Source organism: Phacochoerus africanus, chromosome 3 (genome assembly GCF_016906955.1).
Source record: "Phacochoerus africanus isolate WHEZ1 chromosome 3, ROS_Pafr_v1, whole genome shotgun sequence".
Classification (NCBI taxonomy): domain Eukaryota; kingdom Metazoa; phylum Chordata; class Mammalia; order Artiodactyla; family Suidae; genus Phacochoerus; species Phacochoerus africanus.
The window spans coordinates 153,740,122-153,754,767 of NC_062546.1; the positions used below are offsets into that span (position 1 = coordinate 153,740,122).

General features: G+C 36.6%; 1 protein-coding gene across 1 annotated transcript in view; it reads left to right on the forward strand.

The window, feature by feature from the left end:
- The window catches only part of DNAJC10 (DnaJ heat shock protein family (Hsp40) member C10), a 56,805-nt gene extending 43,609 nt beyond the window's left edge, over window positions 1-13,196 (forward strand). Inside the window, exons 19-24 of the mRNA XM_047773021.1 lie at window positions 900-1,033; window positions 1,941-1,994; window positions 2,525-2,672; window positions 9,092-9,211; window positions 11,172-11,276; window positions 12,400-13,196. Coding sequence (XP_047628977.1) covers window positions 900-1,033; window positions 1,941-1,994; window positions 2,525-2,672; window positions 9,092-9,211; window positions 11,172-11,276; window positions 12,400-12,411 — 573 coding nt within the window. The 3' untranslated portion in view covers window positions 12,412-13,196. The remainder of the gene's footprint in view (window positions 1-899; window positions 1,034-1,940; window positions 1,995-2,524; window positions 2,673-9,091; window positions 9,212-11,171; window positions 11,277-12,399) is intronic.
- The last annotated feature ends 1,450 nt before the right edge of the window (window positions 13,197-14,646 follow it).

Below are 14,646 nucleotides of genomic sequence, written 5' to 3' on the forward strand. Positions count from 1 at the left end.
TGTGTCTCTTGGTACATTTTTGACCACATTTCTGCTAAATGTGAACCCAATATCCCCTTTATTTCCTACTATCTTTTTTTTATTATTTCATTTTTAGAGCTTTAAGATAGTTTCTTAACAATATTGTCAGCCTTAAAAGTAAGGGGAAAAAGTGGCCTTGATCAGTGAAACAGTTTTTAAAATTTTATACAAATAAAATCTTATAAATCATGAAAGATGGAAAACAAATTATTTAAATACCAGAATGAAAATGCAATTATAATTTTATAATTATTTCCGAGATAATGAATGACCAAGGAATTAATTTCTGATATCTTAACATTTAATATAATTTTCAACTCTTTCTAATAAACTTTTAATTCTGACATAAATTACTATGCTATCTGTAACTCATGTCTCCATATGAAAAATGGTCTCTCTTTAAAATACCATGGCAAAGAACTTCACTAGTTCTTCATTTCTTAACACTTTGGTTTTTTTACTTGTTTGTTTATTTTGGGGTTTGTTGGCCACACCCCTAGCATATGGAAGTTCCTGGGCCAGGGATCTAATCTGAGCTGCAGCTGTGGCAACACCAGATCCTAACCCACTGCACCACAGCAGGAACTCCACACTTTGAATTTTAGAGATACCTAATTTTCCTGGTTTAACAGATGAATAAAATCAGTCATTTAAACCACAGTAATTGTAGCAAGCTCTTGACTACAAAATTACATTTCCTGTTCATTACCATAAATGTTCTATTATGTTTTAAGCCCTTACCCATTTTTCTTCAGTGAAAATCACAGATAATTATTATAGTAACCATTGCACAGTGACATTTTCTTGATTATAAACATAAAATAATAGTGGAGGTAATTTTATTCTAATTACTTTGACTATTTTTTTTTCTTTTATAGACATTAACTGGACTGATCAATGTGGGCAGTATAGACTGCCAGCAATATCATTCTTTATGTGCCCAAGAAAATGTTCGGAGATATCCTGAGATAAGATTTTTTCCCCAAAAATCAAATAAAGCTTATCAGTATCAGTAAGTGTTCTCTAAAATCTGAAGACATTTATATAACCATTTATTTATACAGTTTAACTAAATAAAAGTTAAACCAGCAAGTACTTTGGCGGAGCCTGCCATGTTTAATTTAAGATAGAGCGCTAATGAGAAATTTAGAAGGTGAACAATGAACAGTCCCATTGATTGTGAAGCTGACAGTCTAATAAAGGAGAAAATAAGGAGAAGAAGAATATGTATTAAGTCCCTGTTTGATTTCAGGTGCTATACTGGATGGCTTTTTTGAGCATATTATTTCCACTAGTCCTCACAAATACACAGAGAAATAAGAATTATTAGCCTTCCTCCTATTCCAGATAAGTAAACTGATGTACATAACAGATAACTTCCCCAAGTCACACAGCTGCTAAGGTTTGAAGTTGGGATTTGAACTCAGGCCTGACTTTGTGTCCATGCTATTTCCAAACCCTATATGACACTTCAAGTAAGAAACTCAAATCTAACCATAGAGTCGAAGGAGAAAGGGATCACAACTATGAGAGGAAATCATGAAAGGCTGCATTTATGAGGTGGCTTTTGACATGGGTCTTAAAGTGAGTAGAAATTTGACAGTAATAACTGGAGTAAAAACTCAGAAATTAAAGCTTTGGACATTTTGGGTTTTCCTATTACCATGTGTCTGTAGGAGCTGTCTAGTAGATATCTAAACATTCGAGTCTGTCTGGAGCACAAAAAGACATCAAGACGAGGGAAATATATTTGGGAAGCCCTGTAAGCAGTATTTGTAGCTAGGTTTATCTGAGAAAGAGATTTAGATGAGGTCAGTTGACTAAAGTTACCCTTTAAATTGGTAGAATGAGATTGTTTTCTGAAAGTATTCAGTAATAGAAAATACTATGTACAACTTACATATTTTTTCTTCTCTTAGTAGTTACAGTGGTTGGAATAGGGATGCTTATTCCCTGAGAATCTGGGGTCTAGGGTGAGTACTTAAAATATGGATTATTATATAAATGCTGTCTACCTTCCTGTCACGTGTTTAGCTAAATGTACTGAGTTATTTAAGGTTCTAGCATTTTATTTTATTTTATGTTTTGCTTTTTAGGGCTGCACCCACAGCATATGGATGTTCCCAGGGTAGGCGTCAAATCGGAGCTGCAGCACCCTACACCATAGCCACAGCAATGCCAGATCCTAGCTGCGTTTGCGAACTACACCACAGCTACTGTCAACACCAGATCCTTAACCTGCTGAGCAAGGTTAGGGACCGAACCCGCAACCTCATGGTTCCTAGACAGATTCGTTTCCGCTACGCCACAGTGGGAACTCCCTAAGGTTCTAGCATGTTAAAGTACTTTGTAAAGAATTATAATTTACCAAGATAAAGTTTTGCTTTATTTCATTATCAGTCTTTGAAGTCATTTCATAAACTTAGAAAGATTTACAATATTCTTCTTTAGATGTTTGCTTTGGTTTTATATAATGAAAAATAATTTTGATTCCTCACCACAGATTTTTACCTCAAGCATCTATAGATCTAACACCTCAGACTTTCAATGAAAAAGTTTTACAAGGGAAAAGCCACTGGGTGGTTGATTTCTATGCTCCTTGGTGTGGACCTTGCCAAAACTTTGCTCCAGAGTTTGAGCTCTTAGCTAGGGTAAGTCTTGTCCATTTACTTAAGTAAGTTGGGGGCACGTGCAGGTTTTAATAATTAGATAAAACATTGTAAATATAATTTTTTAATTTTCTCAGAGTTTAAAAAAACTCCATTCTATTTCTACGACTGTAATCTTTACAATAGATTTCTTCCTTCTTTATTAAAGCTTTTAATTAATGTCCCTTATCTTGAATGATGTCATCTATCTAACCATAATAGCCAGAAACTTCACTTCTGCTTGTTCTTTATTTCCTTTTCGTCACCATTACTCTGCTGCCCTCTAGGCAGTCACTAGATCCTGTCAGTTCTACTTCCTGAATGCCTTTCAAATCTGTCATCTCCTATACATTTCCTCTACCGTCCTCTTTGTTGTTGGTGGTTGGGGTAAGACTGTCCTTAGCCACACAGTTCTCAAAATTGTCCAAGAATAGAGCTCACAGCTATCTCATCTACATGAGACCTAAAAGAAATAATGTGTGGCAGTTCTACCAGAGAAAGGGGGTAACATGGGTTTACGTAAAAGGTACAAGTTTATGCATTCAATCAATAATAACTATGTCCATAAGTAAGTAGACTTAATCATATGTGCCTTTTAACTAGTTTTGTGTTTCCAGTCTGCCTTCTTCAGTTCTGCCTTGATGATTCTGAGATAGCACCTTTTCTGGCTGTTAACCACATTTCCTGACATATATTCTTTTTTTTCTTCATTTTTAAAAGTTTTATTGAAGTGTTTGATTTACAGTGTTGTGATGGTGTCTGCTGTACATGTACACCCATCCACTCTCTTTCAGATTCTTTTCCAAAACAGATTATCACAGAATATTGAGTGGAGTTTCCTGTGCTATACACAGCAGGTCCCTATTGTCCAAGTCATTCCATATACCACAGTGTGCATGTGCCAATTCCCAACCCCTGGTCCATCCCTCCCCCCTCATCTGTCCCCTTTAGTAACCATAAGTTTGTTTCAAAGTCTGTGAGTCTGTTTCTGTTGTGCAAATGAGTTCATTTGTATTCTTTTTTTAGACATGTAAGTAATATCGTATGATTGTCTTGCATTGTATAACTTAGTATGTAATCTCTAGTTCCATCTATGTTGCTGCAAATGGTATTATTTCCTTCTTTTTATGGCTGAGTATTATTCCATTGTGTGTGTGTGTGCATGGAATATTTTCTTCCATCCTTTCACTTTGTTTGTAACTGTCCCCAGAACCAAAGTAGGTCTTCGAAGACAGCATATATATGAGTCTTGTTTTTGTATTCATTCAGCCAGACTATGTATTTTGGTTGGAGCATTTAGTCCATTTACATTTAAGGTAATTATTGATATGTGTGTTCTTACTGACATTTTGTTAATTGTTTTGGATTTGGTTTTGTTGGTCTTTTCTTCCCTCCTTATGTTCTTTTCTCTTGTGGTTTGATGGTATCCTGCATTTGTACCCTCCTCTTCTCACAGTTGCTAGTTTTGAGAGCATATTTGTGTGTGGATGACTTCCTCCCTTTACTATATGCTTGCCTTAACCAGTGAACCTTCTCATTTGTAATTTTCTTGTTTCTAGTTGTGACCTTTTCTACCTAGAGACGCTCCTTTAGTATTTGTTGTAAAGCTGGCTTAATGGTGCTGAATTATCTTAGCTTTTGCCTGTCTATAGGTTTCTCCTTCAAATCTGAATGAGAGCCTTGCTCAATAGAGTATTCTTGTTTGGAAGTGTTTTCATGTCATCGTTTTAAGTATTTTGTGGCACTCCCTTTTGGCCTGCAAATTTCTGCTTAAGAGTCAGCTGATAACCTTACTAGGGTTCCCTTGTTTGTTTGTTTTTTGTTTGTTTGTTTTTCCATTTTTTTTTATTACTCAAATGAATTTATCACATATGTAGTTGTATAATGATCATACAATCTGATTTCACAGGATTTCCATCCCACAGCCCAGGCACATCCCCCCACCCCCCAAACTGTCTCCTCTGGAGACCATAAAAGTTTTTCAATGTCTGTGAGTCAGCATCTGTTCTGCAAAGAAGTTCAGTCTGTCCTTTTTTCAGATTCCCCATGTCAGTGAAAGCATTTGATGTTGGTGTCTCATTGTATGGCTGACTTCACTTAGCATGATAGTTTCTAGGTCCATCCATGTTGCAAAAAATGCTGGTATTTCATTCCTTTTAATGGCTGAGTAATATTCCATTGTGTGTATGTACCACATCTTCTGGATCCACTCCTCTGTCGATGGACATTTAGGTTGTTTCCATGTCTTGGCTATTGCAAATGGTGCTGCAATGAGCATTGGAGTACATGTGTCTCTGCAAGTTGTGGTTTTCTCTGGATAGATGCCCAGGAGTGGGATTGCTGGATCAAATGGTAGTTCTATGTTTAGTTTTCTGAGGAATCTCCATACTGCTTTCCACAGTGGTTGTACCAATTTACAATCCCACCAACAGTGTACTAGGGTTCCTTTTTCTCCACACCCTCTCCAGCACTTACTGTTTGTAGACTTTTGGATGATGGCCATTCTGGCTGGTGTAAGGTGCCTTGTTTGTTAATTTCAGTATTTTCTCTGTCTTTAGTTTTGGTCAGTTTGATTAATATGTGTCTCAGGGTGATCCTCCTTGGGTTTATTTTATACAGTATTCATTTCGTTTCCTGTATTTGAGTGAGTGAGTCTCGTCCCATGTTAGGGGAGTTTTCAGCCTTTATCTCTTCACATGTTTTCTTTGGCCCTTTCTCTTCTCCTTCTGGAACCCCTGTAATGTAAATGTTGGTGCATTGAAAGTTGCCTAGAGTTCACCTAGACTGTCCTCATTTCTTTTTGTTCTTTTTTCTTTATTCTCTTCCATGTCAGTGATTCCCACCAGCCTCTCTTCCACCTGCTTATTCATTCTTCTGCCTCCAGTAATATGCTCTTAGTTTCTTCTAGTGAACTTTTTATTTTGGTTATTGTGTTTTTCATTTCTGCTTGTTTAAATCTTAAAAATCTTCTATCTTTGTTAAATATTTCTTGTAATTTATCAACATTTATCTCCATTTTTTCCCCCCGAGACCTTGGATCTTCTTTATTGTCATTATTCTAAAGTCTTTTTAATGGAGGTTGCTTATCTCTAGTTCACTTAGCTATTTTTCTGGGGTTTTGTCTTGTTCCTTCATCTGGCTCATCTCTCTCTGCCTTTTCATTTTATGTAGCTTTCTGTGTGATCTCCTTTTTGCGGGCTATGGAGCCAGAGCCTCTCTTGCCTCTGGTTTCTAACCACCTTGTGGGTGAGATTGATACAAGGGCTTGTGGCAGGCTTCCTGCTGGGAGGGACAGGTGCCTGCCTACTGGTAGGTGGGGCTTTGGGTGTGATTAGAGGTGGCTCTGTGCAGGGGAGTATCTTAGGCAGCCTATTTGCTAATGGGTGGAACTTTGTCCTCACCATGTTTGTTGTTTGGCCTGGGGCTTCTCAGCACTGATGGGTGGGGAAATTCTTCCAAAATGGCCACCTCCAGGGGAGACACACCACTGATAAGACCTGGGACTTCCACCTCCAATGTCCTGCCCCAACAGCAAGCCACAGCTGCACACCCCTATCCCTCCACTTTCCCAGGAGACCCTCTAAGACCTGCAAGTAGGTCTGACCCAGGTTCCTATGAAGTCCCTACTTTGCCTTGGGACCCAGTGCACATGCAAGCCTGTGTGCCCTCCAAAAGTGGAGTCTGTCTTTCCCCTAGTCCTGCGGAGCTCCTGCACCCAAGCCTCACTGGCCTCCAGTGAATGCTCTGGGCTCCTCCTTCCAGAGCCAGAAACCCAGGCTGGGGAGCCTGATGTGGGGTTTGGAACTCTCACTCCTATTTGAGAGCCTCTGTAATATAGTTACTTTCCAGTCTGTGAGTCACCTACACAGCAGGTATGAAATTGCTTATACTGAGAAAGCATCCCTCCTATCATCTCAATGTGGCTTCTTTGTCTTTGGGTGTAGGTATCTTTTTTGTTACCTTCCAGTCTATTTTGTTAGTAGTTGTTTAGCAGTTAGTTGTAATTTTGGTGTTTTCATGAGAGTAGGTGAGCTTGAGTCCTTCTACTCTGCCGTCTTGTCTCCAGAGCTCCTGCAGCCATTTTCTAACCATTATGATGTTTGACTACATAACAAATCTAGAATTTTCTCTGGTAATTCTAACAAAAATGTTTTACTCCTTTATCACTTAAAAACTGAAAAACTTAGCTATGTATTTTGTAATGCACTTATATCGGGAATATAGAAGAAAACTATTTAAAAAGGTCATTCAACAAATCCTTAACACCTAAGCATTAAGCCAAATACTAGAACTAAAAAAAAAAAAAAAAAAGGAAAGACAAAAATTCCATGTCTTTAAGATGACTTTAATCTAGTTGGAAGATAAAATGCAAATAAATATATATAAATCAACAGGACCATTACTGGTGAAATTAGAGTGAAATAAGAATATCAGAGTCATTCCTGAAGGAGACAAAAAGCTCCACATTAAAGTTAGTATTTGAGATGAGAATTACCATTCATGTTGGAATAGCTAGGAGTATAGCACTTGAAAGGGTCGCCTGGAGAGTACCCTTAAGCCAAGAAGTCAGAATTTGCAAAGATGTAGGGACATGAGAGAGTGGAGCATACTGAGGCATCTCCACTGTTGGTCCAGCAGTCCCAGAGGATAAAGACAAAAGAGGAGAGGCAAAACTGAGGCTCAACAAACTGGCCAGGAGGAGATGGTTTGGTCTGCTTGCCTATACTACTCAGATTACACACTCTGCTTCAGTGATTTCGTATTGTTCAGAGTGTAATCTATAACAACATTGGAGGAGAACTGTTAGGGCAGGATCCATTTTATATTTTAGAAAGATCCCTTTGAATGGACTGAACATGGGCCAAAAGGCCAGAGAAAGATGAGAACACCAGAAACAAATTGGTTCCCTTCTATAACTAAAAGTACAAGTCAACTCGATTTCTCTGACCTTCACTCTGAGTGATTGTCTGTGCACAAATGTTTCTGCCTGCAGCTTCGCTGGTACCCTAGCACACGTTAGTCTGCCTTCAAGTACCCCAGCCATTGGGACAAAACTAGACGCAGCAGAGACAGTTTAATTGTCCTGAAGCGAGAGGTGATAGGCAGTGGTCATAGAACAGAACAAATATAAGATATAAGAAGTGAATAGGATTTAGTGTTTGTGACAAATGTGGGAGGAAAAAGTCTAGGATGCCTTAGTTTCTGGCCTGAGCTGAGTGCATAGCAGGACAAAGAAAGAGTAGATTGAGGGGAAGGAATTCACTTTAGAAATGTCATGTTTAAGATGCTTATTTAGGCAAAGCAGGCCAGTACATGGTTGACTGAAATTGTTGGGAAAGGTGAGGGGATTTCTCACAGTGAAAAAATTAATGAAACTGACTGGGGAGTCCATAGTGGCTCAGCAATAATGAACCTGACTAGTACCCATGAGGATGCAGTTTCGATCACTGGCCTGACTCAGGGTTAAGGATCTGGCATTGCCGTGAGCTGTGGTGTAGGTTGCAGTCGCAGCTCAGATTTCACAGCTGCAGTTCCAATTCAGCCCCTAGCCTGAGAACTTCCATATGCTGTGGGTGTGGTCCTAAAAAGCAAAAAAAAAGAGGAAGAAGAAAGGAAAAAAGAAACTGATTGGACATTTTATTTTGAGGGGCAGATGGAGGAGGAGATCCTTATGGTAGAAATGAGGAAGACTGGCCAGAGGCATGGGATAGCCAAGAGAGAAATGTAAGTGCCAAGAAAGAAAAGCATAGAGAAAGGAAGTGGTCAGCAATGTCAGACACCCTTCTTGGAGTGAGAAGTGTCCATTGGTTTGGCCAAGTAAAGGTCATTTGTTAACTTAGAGCAGTTTCACTGGAGGAGCAGTAAGAATAGAAGCTAGCTAAAATGTGTTGATAATAAGCAGGTGAAGAGGAGGTGGTAAAAGAATAAACTACTTGAAAAAAGAGAAGCAGTGTTGTAGCTAGAGAAACCAGAGCAATTAAGGAAGAACTTCTTTCCTGGTCTTCTGCATATATGCTGAAGAGCAGTAAGATCTGACAGGGAGGCACCAGAGAATGTGGGCATAGTCACCCAGCAGATGGGACCAGAGATAGGAGGGAGGATGAGGACAGAATCTGAGATGTTTGTGGTGTGACAGGCAAGCTGTGAGTAACAGGAAGAAAGGGGTAGTTTAGGGTAAAGCTCAGTTTTCTTGATAAGGCAAAGGAGAGTTTATTTGCTATCAGAGGATATGTAAATAGGAGTTTTAGAGCTCAGAGGAATTTGGAAACAATCTTGTTTGAATTGGAAAAGATTAAAACTACATTTTAAGTAATAAATCCTTAGGTTTGTAAATATTTTAAACATGTAGTACTGTATTGCTTTGTGGTTGCCAAAGCAGTATATGCCAAAGAGAATGACAAAGCATATTTTTCTCTTTTCAGATGGTTAAGGAAAAAGTGAAAGCTGGAAAAGTAGACTGTCAGGCTTATGCCCAAACCTGCCAGAAAGCTGGTATCAGAGCCTATCCAACTGTTAAATTTTATCCCTATGAAGGGACAAGGGTACGTATAGGCTTTCCTCTGTGTGCCTTTCCTTTCACAGGCCAAGCTCAGAAGGTTTGCTTTTTGTCTGAGTTATGCTTTTATCCAGTCTCTTTCCTTTTGTCATTTTTTATTTTATTGCATGTAACTGAAACAAGCTTCTTTTCATATATACACCAAGTGATTTTAAAAGATTTTTCTGTCTCAAAGTTCATATGATCTTCATTGCGTTAAAATTTTTATACTCATGAATAGGGAAACTACTAAAGAGACATTCCAAAATACTAATAATGGTTTTCTGTGGGTGACAGAATTCAAGGTGATGATTTTGTGTAAAATTTTGTATTTTCCACTTTCATAGAATTAACATTATTATATTTCTAATTTTCTTTTTTGTAAAAACTAAGAATATACTGTCATAATACTTTTGAAATAGCCTTAGTACCGGAGCATTTACCTTTATTAGTTTAGACTGTAAAAGCTAAGAGTTCCTTGGTTTAGTCATAATTTCTTCTTTGAGCTACTGATAATAATTTTTTTCTTCTCAACAAAAAAACTAGATGTCTACCACTAGGTCTTAAAATTCAGATAATAGGAGTTCCCTGGTGGCTCAGTGGGTTAAGGATCTGGTGTTGTTGCTGCTGTGGTGCGAGTTCAGTCTCTAGGAACTTCCTCATGGCTCAGGCAAGACCAAAGGGGAAAAAAAAATTCAGGTGATAACCTCTCCTGTGTCATTGATACAAAGGTGTATGTTTTTCAGTCATTATAATTGCTAATTGAGAGGACTTGTTAACCTTTGCTGTCCTCCCAAGTAAAAGAATAAGACATTTTTGACATTAGAACTGTAATATGACAAATATTTGCCTTGTATTCATGTTTCCTAGTAAAACATTGAAATAATTTCAAATATTTTAAATAATGCTTTTTTGAAAAAGGATATCAGATTAAGATCTTATCTATTTGTGACTATAATTTATTTTGATATAAAGCTAAAGGAATTAGACAATTTCAGGAATCTAGACTTGTCATCAGACATGTAGATTTTTTCAGTGAAGCATTTTGATTTATGAGGAAGCTACTTCTGTCTTAAGAACAGCCTGGGGTAAGCAGAACTAAATGAGAATAAAGGAGTTTTATATCAGATCCTAAGTCTTCATTCCTTTGGAATCACTAGCTTCCCAATTCTCAGAACACATAGGAAATATATGACATGATAGATGACATTCTACCCTATTCAGGTAGAATGATGTTAAGGAAGTATCAATATAATGAGCAGTCACAGAACTAACAAGGCGATACAGGGAGCTGTTTGAAAACGTGGTGTTACCACATGTCCGCTGGAGCCCGGAGGACAAGATTAGGACCCAAAATAACCCTGTCCAAACAGAAAGGCAGGGTTGGCATCCAGAAGTCCATCAGATAAGGCCAAAGCAGAATAAGGACTGAAGTGAGAAATACAAACCAGGTGAGCAATTTTACAGAAAAACAAAATCCTAGTATACAGTTTGGAGTTCCCACCAGGAAGAAGGAAACAACAGGTGGCTCCAGATCCAAAATAAGCAGGTCTGGATGTATTGACCTGTCCCTTGCCCAGCTTTTTAACCACCTTTCTGCTGTGTGCAGATAAGAACCAGGAAGTATATATATTGCTTTCCATTGTTACAGTTGGGCAGGGTTTTGTCTATGCCAGTGACTGTAGATTAGAATAATTTGAGTATTCTGGGGACATTTTATTCAACTTTGAGGCATTTGGAGTTAGCAATGTATTTTAACCAAGGAATTAATTTACATGTTTCCATAATGGTATTGTTAGTAGTTATTTCAGGTAAATTATTGGTTAACTGCTTTTGCAGCAGCAGTTACTTAAATTTGAGTTTTAAACATTGAAATTTTAAGGAATATTATCAAGTTTCTTAGATAAAAATGTCATGTTTTGATGAGATACTTAAAAAGGTTATAAGAATAATATTTTTAATTTTAGAGAAATATTTGGGGAGAGCAAATAGATTCCAGAGATGCTAAAGAGATTACTACCTTAATATATGAAAAATTGGAAAATCTCCAAAATCATGGAAAGAGAAATAAGGTAAGAAATCTAGAGTTTACTTTGACAAACATTATCTAAATTTATCCTCACTATATATTCAATACATGTATCAATAAACAGTAAAATGAAGCTTCAAAAAGTAGTAAGGTAGGTAGAAATTTCTTTGGAAAATGTGACAATCAGAATATAGCCTCTAGACACTGAAATGCTTAGAAATTTGGACAAGTAAAACCATTTAACAGAGAAATAGTGACTATGGCCATAAATTAAAAGCATTGTTTTTATTGTGTTTTAGAAATAAATATACAGGAACCTCCTAACACATTTTGAATAGCGTGTTTTGTTTTTTCTTAATATAGTCAGGATGTATTAGAACCCACATTCATGTTGCCCCCTCTTGAATTATGAATCTACCAAGAAGCAATGCAATCTCTTTGATGCTATTTTTCAGAGGGCTATTCATTTCTTACTTTTTTAAGTCATTGTCTTTCTGGGACATACTTAGACCAGAGTTTATGAGTGCTGGCATGCTTTCTGAATGGAATTTAATACAGTCATGGGTGAGGTTTCTTGGATTCTTTCCCTGTAAGGTGAAAAGACAAAAGAAAAGCATAGCCTCTCACCATCAGGCTTCATCGAGTCATGTTAGACCTATAGACCCTAGGTATAGGAAGCTTTACAGCCTGCTTCGTGAATTTTGTTTTATCCAAAACTAAAAGATAGGAAAGAGAAAGTTACGAAACTTTTTTATCTTTGTTTCAGTGAACAAAAATGTTTTTCTCATGTTTTGGCTGGTAGTTTTCTCAAGATGCTTTATTTTTTAAATCGTGACTTTTATCTCAAGTTAAACATTTGAAATAAAAAATATTAGTCTTAAAATAGAATATCATAACTAAAATTAAGAAAAAGAACATACCAAAATATGACTTGGAAAGTGTGGTAAACTATAATTGGTATTATCTGCCATGGGCAGGTAAGAACTGTGAGATATCCTTTTCCACTGTTATGACAGATAAAGTATATTTCGTGTGGTGATCTATTAAATAAGAATATTGAGTAATTTCTTCTGAAAAGGTCAAATTTAAGTCAGTGTTTTTGTTTGTTTTTAACATTAGATGTTGAAAGAGAAAGGAATTCAGTCTCTTTTACATTATTATTGTAGGATGAACTTTAGTGATGTTGAAAATGAAGATATTAACAGATGGTATCAGAAGAGACCTGTTCAGAATGTTACTTCATTCTTGATGAGAATAAATGAACGTTACCTTGGACTTGTGATTGCACCACCTGAGTTCTGTACAACTACCGGGTCTGCAGACTTTTCTGTAAATGTCCAGACCATAAATATTTTAGGCTTTGTAGACCATATATGGTTTTTGTCACATAGTCTTTGTTTCTGTTTTGTTTACAACCCTTTAAAAATTGTAGAAACCATTCTTAGCTCAGGGCCATACACAAATAGGCCAGTCACAAGCCACATTCAGCCCATGACCACAGATTGCCGACTCCTGGGAAGATATTTAGACTGGCTCAGATATGAACCTGCTCTGTGATCTACATACACACAGATTTATCCAAGTGTATTTTATCACAAAGTTTGAGGTTGGCCTGAAAAGACAACTTGGTTTTCAGTTACCTGTTCTAAGAATTCTCTAAAATTGATTCCCTGATCATATATTTTCATTTAAAAAACATACAGTGTGGGAAAGTAAACAGACACCCTATTGTCATGCTATATTGTAGTAAAGAGATTCTTCATTTTTTTGTTGTTGTTGTTTGCTTTCTGAAGGTTGAATTTATTTTAGTTTTCACTTGAGAAAAAAATTTTGCAACAATAAAGAAATCCTCTCGATTTCTACAGCATCCATAAGTATGTAACAGGAAAAAATATTTATAGCAATTAACTGGTCATTGTACAGTATCCCAAATTAAAGTATTTTGAGTTCTATGTTTTAAAGATATGTGGTCATTTTGGAATTGCTTTCATAAAGGTTTTCCCTGTGATAGTAATTGATTTTTGAAACATATTTTCTAATTTTTTTTGACTTTTAGACTTTCTCTGTTCTGATGTGTATCCTTTATTTAACATTTGCCTTTTTTTGTTTATAGTTGTGGTTTTTCAATCTTATCCAATCTTCATTATTTAAATTAAGAAAAAATTAACTTTGCAGGTTTGTTTCACTGTAGCTCATAATACTATAGACATTCCAATTATTTACTACTAGAGGCTGCTATATTCACATCAATGATGGCATAATAAGTTATTTTTGTAAGAAAATCAATTGCTTAAATCTTAAGAATGGCAACTTTCAGTTTTTTAGTTGTTCAGACTCAAAGAATCCAACTGTTTTTCACTTGCATGTTAACAAAACATTGTGACATGTAATTATTTTAGTTATAATTCAGAGTTTATGGAATGGTAAGAAGCCTAATTGATCAAAAAGGTCAACACATTTTTTTGAAAATTTAAGTTTTCTCAAAACCTGCTTGAATTATGCTTTATTAAATAGGGAGAGTTTTGTTTTGTTTTTTGTTTTTTTGTGTCACTTAATCCAGTTCCCCAAAATTTCAACATGAAGATTAATTTATAACTACAATTTATTATTGCAAAGTAATGGATATTTTTTCTGTTTCAGGTCTAGCCCTATTTTCCTATTTTCTCCCACGTTGTTTCTATTGTATCTTGTTAACTTTTTACCTTGAATTCCACTTTATACACATGGGCACAGAACACTCACCACTTGTGACCTTCGTTTTACACCACCTTTTTGCATTATGATCAGTAATGGCAAGCGCACTTCATTTATTACATTTTCAAAGTCAGCTTTTTTCTGTAAGTATTCCAAAATAAAATGCTTAAAGTTTTGGTAAATATTTCCTGAAATTGTACCAATTATGTGAGTAACAGTGGACACTGAGGAGTGTGCAAAAGTAAACCTAAGGCATAGTTTTTGTCTCCCCAGTGTCTGCAATTCACAATTCTGACACGTAACCCATAAACAAGCTTTCATATGTATGTATTCTGTTACTTATGAGTAGAATTCTGAACTTACTGTTGAGAAACATCTCATGCAGGAAATGAAATAGTAAACATTCTTTGGAACTGCAACTGGGCCTAAGTCTGTGCCTGTGGAATCAGCTCAAAATCCAGGGCTACCTGGGAGTCATGTTAAGTAATATGTATCATGAAAGTAGCATACATTAGGAAGTTATTTTCTGCAGTCATATCACTATCACTGCTTATTTCAAAACGGCTGGCAGTATTAAAGGTTTTAATGCCCACACTAGTGCAGCACAGACCTCCACAGTGCCAGGTATATGCCATTTCTCTCAGCAACAGTTTTTGTGTGCAACCAGCTTTTGGTAACAGCACCATTTCTAGCACACCAGAGTGCATTCTGTTAGGGAA